The sequence below is a fragment of the Schistocerca piceifrons genome, chromosome 5, assembly GCF_021461385.2.
Source record: "Schistocerca piceifrons isolate TAMUIC-IGC-003096 chromosome 5, iqSchPice1.1, whole genome shotgun sequence".
Classification (NCBI taxonomy): Eukaryota; Metazoa; Arthropoda; class Insecta; order Orthoptera; family Acrididae; genus Schistocerca; species Schistocerca piceifrons.
The window spans coordinates 410100157-410116851 of record NC_060142.1 but is presented as its reverse complement, the minus strand read 5'-3'; the positions used below and the strand labels follow the sequence as shown (position 1 = coordinate 410116851).

Below are 16695 nucleotides of genomic sequence, written 5' to 3'. Positions count from 1 at the left end.
CATAAATAAGCTATGTTTTACGTATTTCTTTACAGATTATCATTATTGCAATGATTTTGTATCGTAATAATGAGTTACTTATAATTTTCAGTTGACAAAGTACACATATGTGAAATGATAAACTAAAAAAACACAAAAGGATTTAATACATAAAATATCAATTTAAAACATAAAACAAGAATAAATCAAACAAATAATTAAAATAATAATGAAGTTTTAGATATTTTGATTACGTATGTTGACAATACGTGACAGCACATTGCCTACAGCTTATTTTCCAAAAATGGTATTTGAGAAACAGCTTTGTTACACATACATGGATGTGACATGTAGGCTTCTTTAATTTATGGTGTAATAAAAGTTTCCATTTTTCAAAATTTCTTAATGGTGACGGTGTATTTTACAAAACTGATAATTATTACAAAAGTTTATTGTACATTTTTCAAGAACATAATTACATTTTAATAGTTATATGAAAAACATTGTTATGTCTCATGGTTTTGAAGGTATTTTCTCTAAACCTTCAGGGTGCGTTTTACACCCTAAAAGTGAAATTGGGAAAAACTAAAAAAATATATTGCGTTATTTTTTCCCCTCTATATACCCACCAAGTCACCAAACTCGATTATTTACACCTGGGAATGTTTTCTTGTTAGTCAGCACCATGTTTCCCCAGTATATATGGAGTTAACATTGGACCGGAAAATGTTTCTCGACGTTACTATGAGATACGATGTTGATAATAGTGGTTGCGTTTATTCTTGCAAAATGCTTTACCCTCCACAAGGTATAGTAATCTGGGCATTAGATCTTATTCTCAACATGTATCTTGAACGTAGAAGTTTTCTTCTAAGAGTTGAATGGTGGGATAGCCAGTAACTGAAATCAGTGTTGTTCTAATGTAGCCCCCACAGACGCGCAGAATGTCTAATTGAAAGCGACCTAAAACTTTCAGTTCATAAGACGAGCCAGAGTCATATAGCACACAGCCATTTTCCATCTTGATGCGGGTTAAAATCCTGTAAAGGAGTAAGAAAGCCCCACAGTGTACCGTCGAAAAAGTCATCGACTCTACCCGGTATACACACGAATGAATACGCTTTCACATACACTAGGCTTCAGATTTTTTGTTTGTGACATATCATTCCAGAATTAAGTTACAAATAGTTCCCATCTCCCAGTTGTGAGCAAGGTTCTCGGGAAGTTTCCCTTGGTTGTAGGGCAAATGTTAGAACTGGAAATCCCCACCCAAATATTCCTTCCTCTGACCCACTACCAGTTCTGTCTGGTATTTGGCTGAAACGTCCCTGACTGTATATTGAATCCTTGCTCGAACAGGCCGCAGTACCTATAGAGGTAGGGAATAAAAACTGAAATGATCGTATGGCGTTACTGGCAGGGAGATCCTAACTGGGGCTGTTGGACCGCCTTGTGCAAGTCTTTTTATTTGACGCCACTTCGCCAACTTGCGCTTCGAGATGATGATCAAATGGTGATGAGGACATCAGGTCATCACAAAATCCAACCCCAAGTGGCGGACAAAATCTCCGACCTGGCCAGGAACCGAACCCATGACCCCAGCATCTTGAACAGCAACGCTAACTACTAGACCATGAGCTGTGGACACGGAATGAAAAGTAATAATTACAGAAGAGGGTTGCAGGATGTACTCCCCATCCAGTATAAGGGAGGGCTTTTTGAATGTTAATACTTATGAGGACTGTGGTTAGAGCTCTTCAAAATTCGTCTGTCATGAAAGTCGAGTGTCAAGCCGCATGCCCAAAAATTTAACGTCTAAGGACTCAACGATGTTATGGTGGTATATTTGTAAGGATATTACATTTGGTGTTAACCTGACCCTTGCGCGATTGTCCAGCTGACATTCCTTTACCGTTTAAAGTACATTTACCTCGGGAACACCTTTCTAAAAACAGCTGAGGGCTCTGTTAACCATGCTTATTCTTACAAGTCTATGGTGCAGATATTTTTAGCACCAGATAATCATTTTTAATGGTGTACCCTTATGAGACAATATCTGTCGAAGAGTGGGAACTTCGACTTTTCCATAGGCTGCAGCTCTGCAAAAACTAACAGATAAAATCAGCTGCACGTTTATTGAACTAGTTCTAGGTTCTCTTATTGTAACGGTGCATCAACTGAACAGGCACTGACAATTTTATCTGGTTGGTAGTCCCTGCATTTGATATGACGGTTGATAAATAGACCGCAACATTCACAGAGTAACTGGCGAGCCAGAACACAATGTCATAACGCTACAGAAAAAGTGGACTGCGTCGTTGTTTTGCAGGTGAGTCACTAAACATGGTACTTAACAAGAGATGGTAAGGGGCTACATTGTCTGAAATGGAAAGTTTTACACCATTGATATCTTACCGAACAAACTGATTCTCCACTGTTTCCATATTTTTAGGGTATTTGATTTTAGTTTCATCCTGAAGCGAGTTATTTTCAGTACAGAAAAAACCATTCCTATACGTGGAGAATGGTGTGAGTAAATAATGACTACTGACTTTTTCTAACGTTAAAGGAACTTTTCAGGTGGAGATCGCAACATACTAAGCGCAGAAGATGTGCAAGTGCAGTTTATCTTTATCTTTCGGACTTCAAGAAAGGTCGAATCATTGACATGAAATATGGGAGAACCATACCGACAGATCGCACAGACGCTTGACTTGCGCAATGAATGCAGCACGAATGGTAGTGAGGTGGTGCCATGACAACACTGTGGCAAGAAGACTAGACACGTGTCCTTTCAGGACAACACGTCGAGAAGATCGTACGATTCTTCGACTGGCTGTGACGAATGGACGAAAGTCAACAGATGAAAGCTGGGCGGAGGTTATGGGCAGAGTGTCGTCACGAACCTGCTGGATCGGTTTACTGAAGATGGGTTCAGGTCTCCAATTGCGACACGTCGTTCACCACTGACGCCATGCAACAAATAAAATATACTTGAATTGTGTGGAGGCAGGTTCAACTGCGACATTGAGAAGCAATCCGTGAGGTTCAGCAATGAGTATTGCTTCGGTTTGTGGTGGTCAGATCGACACCAACATGTCCTTAGACGACCTGATGGAAGGTCACTGGAAGTCGCGATTCTTGAGTCCCATAACCCCTCCAGCTCCTGGAATCACGGTTTGGGGAGCTAGTCGATATGACTGCAGGACTGATTTGGTAATTGTTGAAGGGAGGCTGACTGCTCGCCAGTATCAGGCACGAATGGTAAACACTGTTGTGATACCTTTCATGAGCAGGGTAAAAGCACTCCGTCGTCAGGTCACAAGTGGCCTACCGGGACCATCGACCGCCGTGTCATCCTCAGGCGAGGATGCGGATAGGAGGGGCGAGGGGACAGCACACCGCTCTCCCGGTCGTTATGATGGTATTCTTGACCGAAGCCGCTACTATTCGGTCGAGTAGCTCCTCAATTGGCACCACGAGGCTGAGTGCACCCCGAAAAATGACAACAGCGCATGGTGGCCTGGATGGTCACCCATCCAAGTGCCGACCACGCCAGACAGCGCTTAACTACGGTGATCTCACGGGAACCGGTTATCCACTGCGGCAAGGTCGTTGCCATGAGCAGGGTACCAAAGCCATCACAATGCGGTTTGCACTACAAAGACTTGAGATGTGTAAGATGCCTTTCTGGGCTGCGCGATCCACTCATTCGCAGCCCAAAAATGTTGTATGTACCTGATGGGAACATGTATGCATTCATACCAGCCTCCAGCCAGCGTTTTTGTTGCAACATATTCCTCACGATGACATTCAGAAGCTGTTTTGCTTGCATGCCAAAACAAATAAAAGAGTGTATTCATGCCAATGGTGAGCACATCTCATACTGATGTTGATGTTGGGTATCATTTCTGAATGGAATGAAAGATTAATCACTTAATACTCGTTCATCACGAACCTTTCCATAACGTTTGATGAATTTTGGAAGGGTGCTTCATGGTGTAACACTATATCCATTTCTGTTAGTGTACGAAGGTGCTAATCATGCTTTACTGTCTCTTTTGATGTCTCAAGGAGTCGTCGTCAACATTTGGGGTACAGCATTACGTGGAAACTCCACAGTACATACAGTGAGATCACTTTTCCGCCGTACAGCATGGTGGCTTCTGTAGCCAGCCCTCTTAGTTCTTGTGACGTATTGTGTGCAGGTGTGCGGCAGCCTGCTGTCGAGCAACCACTCGCACAACAACCGCTGGGTGAACGGCGGCTGCTACTGGAAGCCCGACGCGGACGCCGAACGCGCAGACCTGCTCGTGCCGCTCACGGATGGTGGTGAGTCCAGCTGTGGCACTCTACGAGTCAGCCTTTGTCCTACTGATACACAATTTTCCTGATAAACAATACGTGCCTTCTTAAGTCTGCACAATGGTAATTATCATTATTGCAGATACTAATGGTAATAATGATTCTGGCAGTTACTTTTAACCTCCCCCTCACATGTCGACCTTAATGACAGTGAAAAATCAAACCGCGTGTACCTAATGGAAGTTTGGGAAAAGCAATCGTCACCGAAGTTAATCTGTCGGTAAAGAGGGAGGAAGGGTTACATCTAAATGAAAGGAAAAATGCAAATGAAATTGGTGGAAATTAATTTTGAAAAAGGGTAAAGTAATAAAGAAAGTAAATGTGCGGTCGTTACGTTAACAATTAACTGGCGTTAATTAGATATTTGAGATTTGGGGAAAATTACAGTCGCCAGTCCTATGGACAACTACTATAATAACTGAAAAAGAAAGGTTAATGCACATATAATTAACACTAAAAGCATGGCAACTAAAGGTTGACACGTGTTGTGTGTAAAAACTGAATGTTTGTCAGAAGTAATAAATTTCGCTACACTCTGACTTAATTTAGCAAAAGAATTAATAAAACCGGAAAATTGGAAGTTAATTTAGTGACTGAAATTAATAGAGAATTTTGTTTCTGAAGCACTCCGAAATTGCATAAAATAAGGTTAGTCTTGGGCTACCTCAAGAAACATCTCAAAGGCAACTTGAATCTACACAATTTAGAAATAAGAGATTTAACTTTGAACTTGAATTAAATGATTTTGAACAATAAACAATAGTAAAATTTAGTACGTACCAAGCTGAGCTGCAGTCACAGGTAAGCTAAATTATGGTAACAAAACTCGCACTCTTAATTTGTGCTTGTGTAATCTAAATATAGTTCTGTTTGGTTATTGTAGCCAGCTATGAAAACTTTAACTGAACTTTGACATTAAAGCAGTGAAATCGAATGATATTACTTTAATGCTGGCGTTTGAATTTCAACGACACTCGGGTTCATTTTGGAAATGGAAGGGACCCTGCTTGGTAATGCAATTGGGACAATGAGCAACAAAGTTTCATGCTAAGTTGCTGTATTTTAGTGATGCAAATGGAACAGTTTGAAAAGCTGAGGTCTGCCATACAGTTCTAAAACTTTACATGCTTTCAGTCTTCCTTGTTGATTGATTGAAGGTTTGAAGTCGTCGATCGAGGAGGTGGCGACAATCACTTATTGTCGGCCGTCGCTGTTGCAGAAGCTGGATGTTGGCGCGCCTTCTTCTCGACACGGTCACCAGGCAAAACGGGCTCTTGATGTGTGCCAGCTAATGTTTCCCGCCCGCGACACCGTGCCAGAAACTATCATAGCAAGTCGAGCTCAATTACATGCTGCCAAACCCCGAAAGCGCGGCAAGCCGCGGGAGCGTCACACAACACATCTGCTCCACCGCTCTACTCCAGCCAGACTCAGCTCTGGCCGCGCTCCACGCGGCAGAGTTAACACTACTCAAGATCCTAAACACTTTGGTTCTCAACACGACCTATCGATGTAATCGTTCGATAGCATAGTTTTCCCTAGGCAAGACCTGGCGTAAAAATACAAATAATATTTACAAAACAAACCAATTATACATCTATACATCGACATAAATGCATTACAATATATGAAGACACCGAAACGTCATATCTTCAGGTAACAAAATAAGGAAAAAATTTATAGTACAATAGATGGAAATAGGACGATATGAACTTCCGGCGTTACATACTGAAAGAAATAATAACTATATAAGTCCACAATCTTTCGTGGCCTTTATCATCAGAGGTAAACCATTAGGTTGTTAGGCAGTGTCATATTTGTCTTCAATTTGTTCTCACACAATCGACATTGTGAACCCTCAGCTGGGAAATTCTTCAAGATCTCTTGGTGTCCCCAGTTAGCTGAACACTGCTGAGTGTTCGGATAACTGGGGACACCAGAAGATCCTGAAGAGGGTCCCAGCAGAGGGGTCAAAACGTCGGTTTGGTAAGAAGAAACTGAAGAGGAACATGACCCAATCTAACAATGTGTACGATTGCCTGCCCGGTTAGCCGTGCTGTCTAACGCACTGCTTTCCGGGCTGGAAGGGGTGCCGATCCCTGGCACGAATCCGTCTGGCGGATTAGTGACGAGGTCCGTTGTGCCGGCCACTCTGTGGATGGTTTTTAAGGCGATTTTCTATCTGCCTCGGCGAATGCTGGCTGGGTCTCCTTATTCTGCCTCAGCTACACTATGTCGGCGATTGCTGCGCAAACAATGTCTCCACGTACGAGTGCACCGTAATTACTCTACCAGGGAAACATTTGGGGGTTACACTCGTCTGGTGTGAGACGCTTCCAGGAGAGTCCACTGGGGGCCGAACCGCACAATAACCGTGGGTTCGGTGTGGGGCGGCAGTGGGGTGAGCGGACTGCTGTAGCCTGTTGTGGGGTTGTGAACCACTGAGGGCTCCGGCGGGGACGAAGCCTCTCCGTCGTTTCTAGGTCCCCAGTTCCATGCAATTCAATGTATAAGATTTCACTTTCAAAATAATGACTCTTCATATATAACAATAATCCTATCGAAGATAAAGATTTCCTGAATTTAAAAATATGACAGGCAATTTTAACATTTCTGCTCATATAAGAGGACTAATGCATACTTACGGTCCTTCTTCATTTCTTTTATAAACGACAACAATATAATGAGACCTAAACAAAATTTTCCTCCAATGAATGACAGCAGGGGCGATTTTAGAAGTACTTCAAGGGGGGAGCGGCTAATGGCGGGGAGGCTGGAGGGGGGGGGGGGGGCGAGGGAGGAGGTTTGGGGATATGGAATATCGCTTAACAAAAGGAGAGTTGAGGTCCTCCACCGACAACTTGGTAAAATTTGGTGTTGCTGAAAGTAGCTTTTTGTAATTGTTTTGAAGTTCAGGGTAAAAACGTGTCTACAGTAAGTGAGTGCCCAATAAAATAATACGATTTGACCCAGATGTCCGGCGGTTTTGAAGTTTTTGTCTGGGGTCACCAGTTTAAGCGCTGGTAGGCATACCGGGCATATTTAGCTTTCTTGTAAGTGGTACTCATACATTAATATACATCCAATGTATATTAATAAATAATAAGACGCCCATTTCAAGTGAAATGATATTTATTGGTTTAGATAATAAACTATTAGCCACTCTCATTCTTTTGTTAAAATGTGTTTGAAATACATTGCAACCTATATTGCTACATAATTATCAAAAAATTGATTGAATCTGTTGAAGTAATACATTCGCTGATTTCTGAAGTCATTTTGTCCAGTGTAATATGATACTCCATTGGGTGGGGGGCTATAGCCCCGTTGCCCCCCCCCCCCGCCCCTCTGCCACCGCCCCTGAATGACAGTGTCATCCGTGTGGGACGTAACAGTCGCTTCAGTGGTAGTCCGTACTTCCCAGTCTTTGAGCGGACGCAGACAGCGACCAGCAACTCGTACTAAAGCTTCAGCTGAGGAGGTGGGCATTGTAGTACTGATCTCGGGAACACGACATTTCCTCCGCCCACGCGAACACAAACAAAATGTGCAAATTAGCACTTTACACTAACCAAAAACTAATGTTGTTGATTATTGTGGTCTTCAGTCCAAAGACTGGTTTGATTCCACCCAAGGCTTTCCTGAGCAAGTCTCCATGTCCGCATGGCTACTGCAACCAACGTCCACATATAATTACTAACTATGCTTGGGCCTCTAGTCTCCCTCTGCATATCGACGCTTCCTTCCATCAAACTGACGATTCCCTGACACCTCAGGGCGTATCCTATCAACCGAAAACTTCTTCTAGCCTAACAGTGTTGTTTTCTTCAGTTCGATCCCGTATCTCCTCATTACTTATTTGACCTACCCATCTTTTCTTCAGCATCATCCGTAGCGCCACATTTCAAAAGCTTCTATTCTCTTCTTGTCTGAAATCCTTATCGTCCACGTTTCACTTCCGCGCAAGTCGACACTCAAGACAAATACCTTAACACTTAAATTCATGTTCGATGTTAACAAATCCCTTTTTTTTTTTTTTTTTTAGTAATGCTTATCTTGCTATAGCCAGTCTACATCTTATATTCTCTCTAGTTCTATCACTGTAACTAATTTTCCTGTCAAAACGGCAAAATTCATCTATTACTTTTAGGGTTTGATTTCCTAACCTAATTTCCTCGGCACCGCCTGGTTTAATTCTACTACATTCCATTTACCTCATTTTACTTTTTTATACTCATCTTACAACACACCTATATATACTCAAATTCTTTTATAAGTTAGTATTACTTGTATCCCCACCTTTGTATAACTTTCCTTTTAGCCTACGCTGTTAAACTTCTACGTTCATCCAGATCCCGAAAAACGTAATGCCATGTGCATAAAACATCCTTTCTGATGCACTTGGTTTCACCAAACAGAAAAATTAAATGTTTTTGAATTGAATGGACTGCTGATCAGCAATGAACACACGTTAATGATGAACGAAATAGAGATGAAAGTAATGAAGAACAGTGGGAGGCAGAAGAACATGTCGCTAACATCGAGAGATCACAGAAAGTGCTACCTAGAAAGTGACGTCATACTACGAGTAGATGGATAAGGTGAGGAAGGTGTTATTACTTCATTGCCACAAGAGAAAAAAGGAAAAAAGCAGTTTTCGAAATATCTAATGGTTTTAAATATTGGTTTACAATTAATTTGTAGGATGCTCAACAAAGGTGGGTGGGTGGCACCGAAGGTTTTCCCGAACTGGGGGGGTCTTAGAAGGACTCTTTGGCGTTTTGATCATACCTCTTTGTCTTTGAATTCTGGAGCGGCATTCACACACAATAACACATGAACAAACGGCGACTGTGGAAGTATATTGTCTATTCAGTCATACACTGAAGAGCCAAAGAAACGGCTACACCTGCGTAATATAGTCTAGGGTCCCCGCGAGCATGCAGAAGTGCCGAAACACGACGTAACATGGACTCGACTACTGACTGAAGTAGTGCTGGAGGGAACTGACACAATGAATCCTGCAGGGCTGTCTATAAATCCGTAAGACTACGATGGGGTGGAGATCTCTTCTGAATAGCACGTTGCAAGGCATCCCAGATATTCTCAATAATCTTCATATCTGGAGGGTTTGGTGGGCAGCGGAAGTGTATAAACTCAGAAGAGTGTTTATTTAGCTACTCTAGTAATTCTGGATGTGTGGGGGACGTCGCATTGTCCTGCTGGAGTTGCCCAAGTCCGTCGGAATGCCCAATGGACATGAATGGATGCAGGTGATGGGACAGGATTCTTACGTACGTGTCACATGTCAGAGTCGTATCTAGAGGTATCAGGGGTCCCACATCACTCCAACTGCACACGCCCCACACTATTACAGAGCCTCCACCAGCTTGAACAGTCCCCTGCTGATATGCAGGGTTCATTGTTTCATGAGGTTGTCTCCATACCCGTGCACGTCCATCCGCTCGATACAATTTGAAACGAGACTCGTCCGATTAGGCAACATGTTTCCAATCATCAACAATCCAATGTCGGTTTTGACGTGCCCAGGCGAGGTGTAAAGCTTTGTGTCGTGCAGTCATCAAGGGTACACGAGTGGGCCTTCGGCTCCGAAAGCCCCTATCGGTGATGTTTCGTTGAATGGTTCACATACTGATACTTGTTGATGGCCCAGCATTGAAAACTGCATCAATTTGAGGAAAGGTTGCACTTCTGTGACGTTGAACGATTCTCTTCAGTCGACGTTGGTCCCGTTCTTGCAGGTTCTTTTTCCGGCCGCAGCGATGTCGGAGATTTGGTGTTTTACCGAATTCCTGATATTCACGGTACACTCGTGAAACGGTTGAGCGGGAAAATCTGCACTTCATCGCCACCTCGGCGATGCTGAATCCCATCGCTCGTGCGCCGACTATAACACCACGTTCAAACTCACATAAATTTTGATAAGCCGCCATTTTAGAAGCAGTAACCGATCTAACAATTGCACCAGACAGTTGTCTTATGTAGGTGTTTCCGACTGCAGCGCCTTAGTCTGCCTATTTACGTATCGCTGTATTTGAATACACGTGCTTATACCATTTTCTTTGGCGCTTCAGTGTGTAATACAAATAATAACCAGATATCTTACCAGTTATTCCATATTTTTCGGGAACGAATGGCTGTCTACCGGTTCTGGATGTATTACTATGACGTAAGGAAACTGGGTTTTTAAGACATAGCGTTTACCATACGCCAACGGTACCGATTTACACTTGCGGGCGTCTATCTGTCACCATCCTTTACAAACTATAGTGTACTTAAGTTTGCAGAGTCAACTGATACACTTGTAAGAACTATTCAATAAAAGTGGATATACGAAACATAAAATTAAGAGAGATCTGCAAGCGCATACGGCAGATCAACCTGAAAAAGAGCAAGAAGAAAGAAATGAAAAGTCTACGGTGTTTCTGCCATATGCCGGATATATCTCTTGAAAAAATACTAGAATAATGAAGAAGCGTAAAATGTATACAATTTCCTTCTACCGGCCAGGACGGCAGCTCTTCTGGGATCTGTGAAGGATAATGTGCTTTAACGAAAGGCGAGTGGGGGAAATTCCTTGTGAGTTTGTTAAAGGTGCAAAGAACAAACAATACGCACCGCAAAAGAACGTTGCAGCGATACACCCGCCATCTAAAGCCTAATAACTCAGAAGCGGCTGAAAGGTTGTCAGTCGAAATATCGGAACATGAGTTAAAAACGTCTCGGATGCACACCCGAAAAATTATGGAATGTTCGATCCACCGGGAAAATGTCAAGAAACACATCTTACCAGTTATCTAGCAGCAGCTTGAGTATCTTGAAAATTATAATACGTCAAGCAAAGTACACGACAGACACCGTACGCACACTGAACTGGCGGCCGCGTTTTCATTGTACGAGTTTGTGTGAAGCATTTGTAGTATGCTATTTGAAAAAATAAATTTAGACTAAGTGATTAGTCACCCCACGCCGAATGTCCACTTGCCCCTGTCTCCTCTACGTGGAGAAATACTGATGTTGGATGTCTTAACGGGTCCTTCGTTTGCCTCTGGAAACTTGTCAGTGAGACCAGCTGTGACTGACTGCTGGCGATGAAAATGAGTCATCCATTTGGATTTCAACAAAGAAAGAAGGAAGGAAGATTGGCGTTTAAAGTCCCTTCGACACCGAGGTCAGTAGGGACGGAGCACAAAATCGAAATGTTTCGAGTATGGGACAGGAAATCGGCCGCGTCCTCACAAAGGAACTATCCCGGGCTAGAGCGATTTAGGAAAATCGCGGAAAACGTAAATCGGATGGCCCGAGGCGTATTTGAACCGTCGTCTTCCCGATTGCGAGTCTAGTGCGGTAACCATTAGGCCACCTCGCTCTATGGAATCCAGTGCCTGCGCTGCATGTTGCAGTTGCTGGAAAAAGGAATTGCGTAACGTACTGGGGAAAAAATCGCCACTCCATCTTCATTAAGCTGCAGTGTGAGCCTCGCGATTCGTGTCAGAGTGACTGCGGGAATAGTCATTTCCTAACAGAATAACATTTCACACGCCAATTAGCATTCAGTGATAGTATGAAGGACGATTGTTACATCGTTTCAATTTATGTCTTATGTCGAGAATAAATTTTACATATTTTCTCAGAAAATCGATTACATCTGGTAGTAAAAACTTTCCTAAGAATTTACGTAAGCAAATGAGTGTACGATTCTTTGCTGAGACTGGGGATAGTGAATTACGAGGAAACAATATAAAAGCTGAAAAAATAATTTGGCTGCTCGTGAGATGCGGCCCAGAAGTGTCATTGAATTAAATTGTGATCTTATAAGATTGAGTGATATTGAGCTAGCGGGACATCGAATGGTGTCACAAGGTGGGGAGGGGAGGGGGGCGGGGGAGAGGGGATACTGTTGTATGATCGATGAGTAAATATATCCATAGCTAAAGTTATAACTACAGGTGTTTTGCTACACGTTGTTAAGTGTTTCTATTTTAGTTGCAAATGACCGTGATTGTGTTTTACCCAGAGAAACGGGAAAAGCGCTTTTAGTGGCATCAAAGTACACAAGGGTAGAGAATAGTGCATTAAAATAGGATATCTGTAAGTCTTAGCACGTATGATTTTACATTACATGGAATTAAAAAAAATCGCCAGTCCCCAAGCACCCACGCTGTTTTGAGCTGCTTATCAGCGAAAGTTTAGTGTACTTCTACAGAACATACTTAAAATACGATAAGCAATGCACAGACCAATTCGAAATTCTAATTATTGTTCACTATAGCGATATAATTTAGAAACGCGGAAATTTCAAGTTAGCATTAACCTTTATGGAAAATTTAGCTTGTTAGTGAACATAAATCAATCATTGGGAAATATAGTTCGAATCAATCATCGGGGAATTTAGTTAGGCTGTCTTGGATTATATTTCCTCTTGTTAATATTTAACTACAAACTTTACTTAGTATTATTCTGAACCGTGTAAGCCTTTATCATCAGCTTCGTCTGCCAAGACTTCTGTAGTAACTTTTCTCCCGTAACGAAAATGACTACAGCGCTGTATAGATCAACACAGTAATGTCAAGACCAAAAATTTATAGACGTGTTACTGATTACATTAATACGTCACATCCGAAAAGAAAATATTAGGGAACTTGAAACAAATTAAATTATTGAATGATTATGAAATGGAATGACACTTTGAATATAGTAGTGATGCAACCATTCATAATTTTTAAAGTCAAACATTTTTTTCAGGCGACACTTTACAGCATATAACATATTCTTGGTAAAACACTTATCAGAATGCTGTCTTGTAATACATATTTTTTTATGATCTCTGCCCATCCTCACGGTAACTGTACAACGACAAAACACAAGAAATCGCAATGTAGCATCAAAACAGAGTACCAGGAATCACATGGTCACATACACGTCTTCACATACCAAAACTAATGTATAAAATGCATGTTTGGACGGTTTCAGTCATAGACCATCTTCACGGATTACGGTTAAAACAGTTCAAGCCATAACTTAACCTCTGTCATTACTTAAATAATGGTCACATCTTATGTGAAGAGCATGTCATGAATTCCAGTATACAACACAGGACTTTTAAAAGCAAACATACTAGTATGTTTTTGCCTTTAAAAATCCTGCGTTGTGTACTGGAATTCATGACGTGCTCTACACTCAAGGCGTGGCTATTATTTAAGTAATGACGGACGTGATGAGGCTTGAACTGTTCTAACCCTAATACGTGAAGATGGTGTATCACTGAAACAGGCCAATATTTGGGTTTTACATAAAAACAAGTGGATCAAACATGCCTTTTATACAGTACTTGACGCCTGATGATAGTCACATTCCAAAAATGTTTTACGAGGAGTAACGTGAACATAGGCAAAATGTGTATCACAATGATCACAAGTTTCCAGTACTAAAGCAATGTGGAGCGACTTACGGCAAGCGATACAGTGGCTGTCGAGTAGACAGGTGCGACCCAAGAAGTCAGCAAATTAACAGATCAAAGATCGTACAGACAAAGACTATAGGTTGTGAATAGCAGCATAGAACCATTTCTATGTAATAATATGTTGTAAGTTATTGTAAAAATACAACAGTGAAACGGCCATGCTCAAGGGAGGGAGTTTTTTCCCTAGTCGTGACCGAAAATACATGTACAAAGCGCACATATTCTTTACATATACATGTCATACAAACACAATACAAACCCAAACAGAGGTTTTTTTATATACTTTTGTTGGTTCACGCTTCTTTTACTTCACTACGTCATCACACTTCTTATCGTCATGTATTATTATACAATGATTTCTTTTAATGAGTAGACATGGAGTCTTAAGCTCATTTATTGTACTTTTCGCGCATATGGATAGTAATATATTTTCAGATATGTGGTGTAAGTAGATTACTTGACTTAAGTTTGGGTTTGTCCACAGCTTTTTGTATTGTGTATGACATATACATGTAAATAATATGTGCGTTTTGGTGTTTTCGGTCACGACGAGTGCAAAAAAACTCTAAGTTGAAAGTTGCCATTTCACTGTTGTACTTTTATAATAACTTACGACGTAATATTAGGTACAGGTAGTTCTACGTTACTATTCACACATACAGTCTTTGTCTGTATGATATTTTGTCTATTAACTTGTTGACTTCAGATCGTACCTGTATACTTGACACCCGGTGTATTTCCTACCATAAATCGCGATATATTGCTTTAGAACTGGAAACCTACGATCGTTGTTTCAAAAAGATGATTATGTTCAGGTTATTCTTTGTATGCGAAGACATGTGTTATATATAATGTGATTTTAATCTGTCGTAAGTATTTCAAGTGACTGTTTAATTTCATAGAATCTTATGTTCTGTTTTGATGTTACATTGTGATTTATTCAGTTTTGTCGTTGTACAGTTACGTGGAGTATGTTCAATGACCGGAACCCGTCATAATAAATATTGCAGGGGAGCATTCTGTCATGCATTTTCCCAAATAAATTTTGTATGACTTTTAATACGCTAGTTCTTCCGTTGCTATGCGTATCACGTCCTCTCGGTCAGACAGCTCATTAGAAACTCCCCTACTAGCGTTCTTCTAGCTCGCTCTGCACGCCCTGCAATCTCTCCTATCCTAGATGAAGGACCTAGCTACACTCTGAGACAAAAGAAAGAAAAAACGACGCGCCAGGAAGCAATTATCCGAAAGGGACGGAAATCCTTAAATGAGATGTAAACGCACACACAAACAAATGAATACAATTTCAGAAAAAATTGGATGATTTATTCAAGAGAAAGAGCTTTACAAGTTGAGCAAGTGAATAACGCATTGGTCCACCTTTGGCCGTAATGGAAGCACTTATTCAAAGGTTCAAATGGCTCTGAGCACTATGAGACAACATCTGATGTCACCAGTCCCCTAGAACTTAGAACTACTTGAACCTAACTAACCTAAGGACATCATACACATCCATGCCCGAGGCAGGATTCGAACCTGCGACCGTAGCGGTTGCGCGGTTCCAGACTGAAGCGCCTAGAACCGCTCGGCCACATCGGCCGGCAGCACTTATTCGCCTTGGCATTGATTGACAGAGTTGTCGGATGTCTTCGTATTGGAAATTGCGCCACATTCTGTCCAACTGAAATATTAGATTCTTTATTTATTTGATGTTACCGTTTACAAATGACCTGCCACCTAGTTACTAAGACAGGTCGTATTTTCACACTATGAAATTGTACGTGTACAGAATGTGGAATGTATTTGATATTTCTTATTTGTATACGGGATTAATAATGTTGCAGACTTAAATACTTATAGACTTAAAAGCAATTAAGAAACAGAAATCTTAAAATTAAGGATTTATGAATAGAAGATAGAAATTTAGGAAGATGGAAAGAGGTTAGATCGTCAAAATCCCGTTGGAGGTCCCGCCCCATAATGCTCCACACGCTCTCAATTGGGAAGAGATCCGGCGGCCATGCTGGCCAAGGGAGGGTTTGGCAAGCACGAAGATATGTAGCAGAATCTCTTGCCGTGTGTGTGCGGGTATCAACTTCCTGAAATATAAGCCCATGATGGCTTGGTATGAACGACAACGAGTCGGGACGTGGAATATCGTCGACGTAAGGCTGTGCTGTAAGATGACAACCAAAGGGGTGCTGCTATGGAATGAAATGGCTCAGCAGCCCATCACTCCTGGTTGTCGGACCATATGGCGGGTGACACTCATTTTGGTATACCACTGCTGTCCGTGGCGTCTCTAGATACGTCTCTGACCCTGAATCTCATTGATTGGAGTAGAATTGTCTGTTTTCATTGATGAGCCCGCTTCGAATTGAGCCCCGGAGCGTCGACGATAATCTACGCCCCGTGTTATTGCCTTCATGGCAAACCATCCCGGGCTTACATTTCAGCAAGATAATGCCAGCCCGCTCACGAGAGTTTCTACTGCTTGTCTTCGTCCTTGCCAAACCTTACGCTGGCAAGCAAGAACGCCGGATCTCTCCCCAGTTGAAAACTTTTGGAGCATTATGGACAGCACCTTCCAACTAGATCTGGATTTTGACGATCTAACGCGCCAGTGGTATAGCATCTGGCACGATATCCCTCAGGAGGACAGCCAACAACTCTATCAATAACTACGAAGCCGAATAATTGCTTGCAAAAGGGCCAGATGTGGACCAGCGTGTTATTGACTTGCTCGATTTCTGAAGCTCTTTCCCTTGAATAAATTATCCAATTTTTCTGACACTGTAATAATTTCAGAACGAGATTTTCACTCTGCAGCGGAGTTTGCACTGATATGAAACTTCCTGGCAGATTAA

General features: G+C 41.8%; 1 protein-coding gene across 1 annotated transcript in view; it reads left to right on the top strand.

The window, feature by feature from the left end:
• LOC124799038 (integrin alpha-PS3-like) overlaps nt 1–16695 on the top strand; it is a 194492-nt gene that overhangs the window by 14771 nt on the left and 163026 nt on the right. The window contains exon 4 of the mRNA XM_047262575.1: nt 4188–4311. Within this exon, the coding sequence (XP_047118531.1) occupies nt 4188–4311 (124 nt within the window). The remainder of the gene's footprint in view (nt 1–4187; nt 4312–16695) is intronic.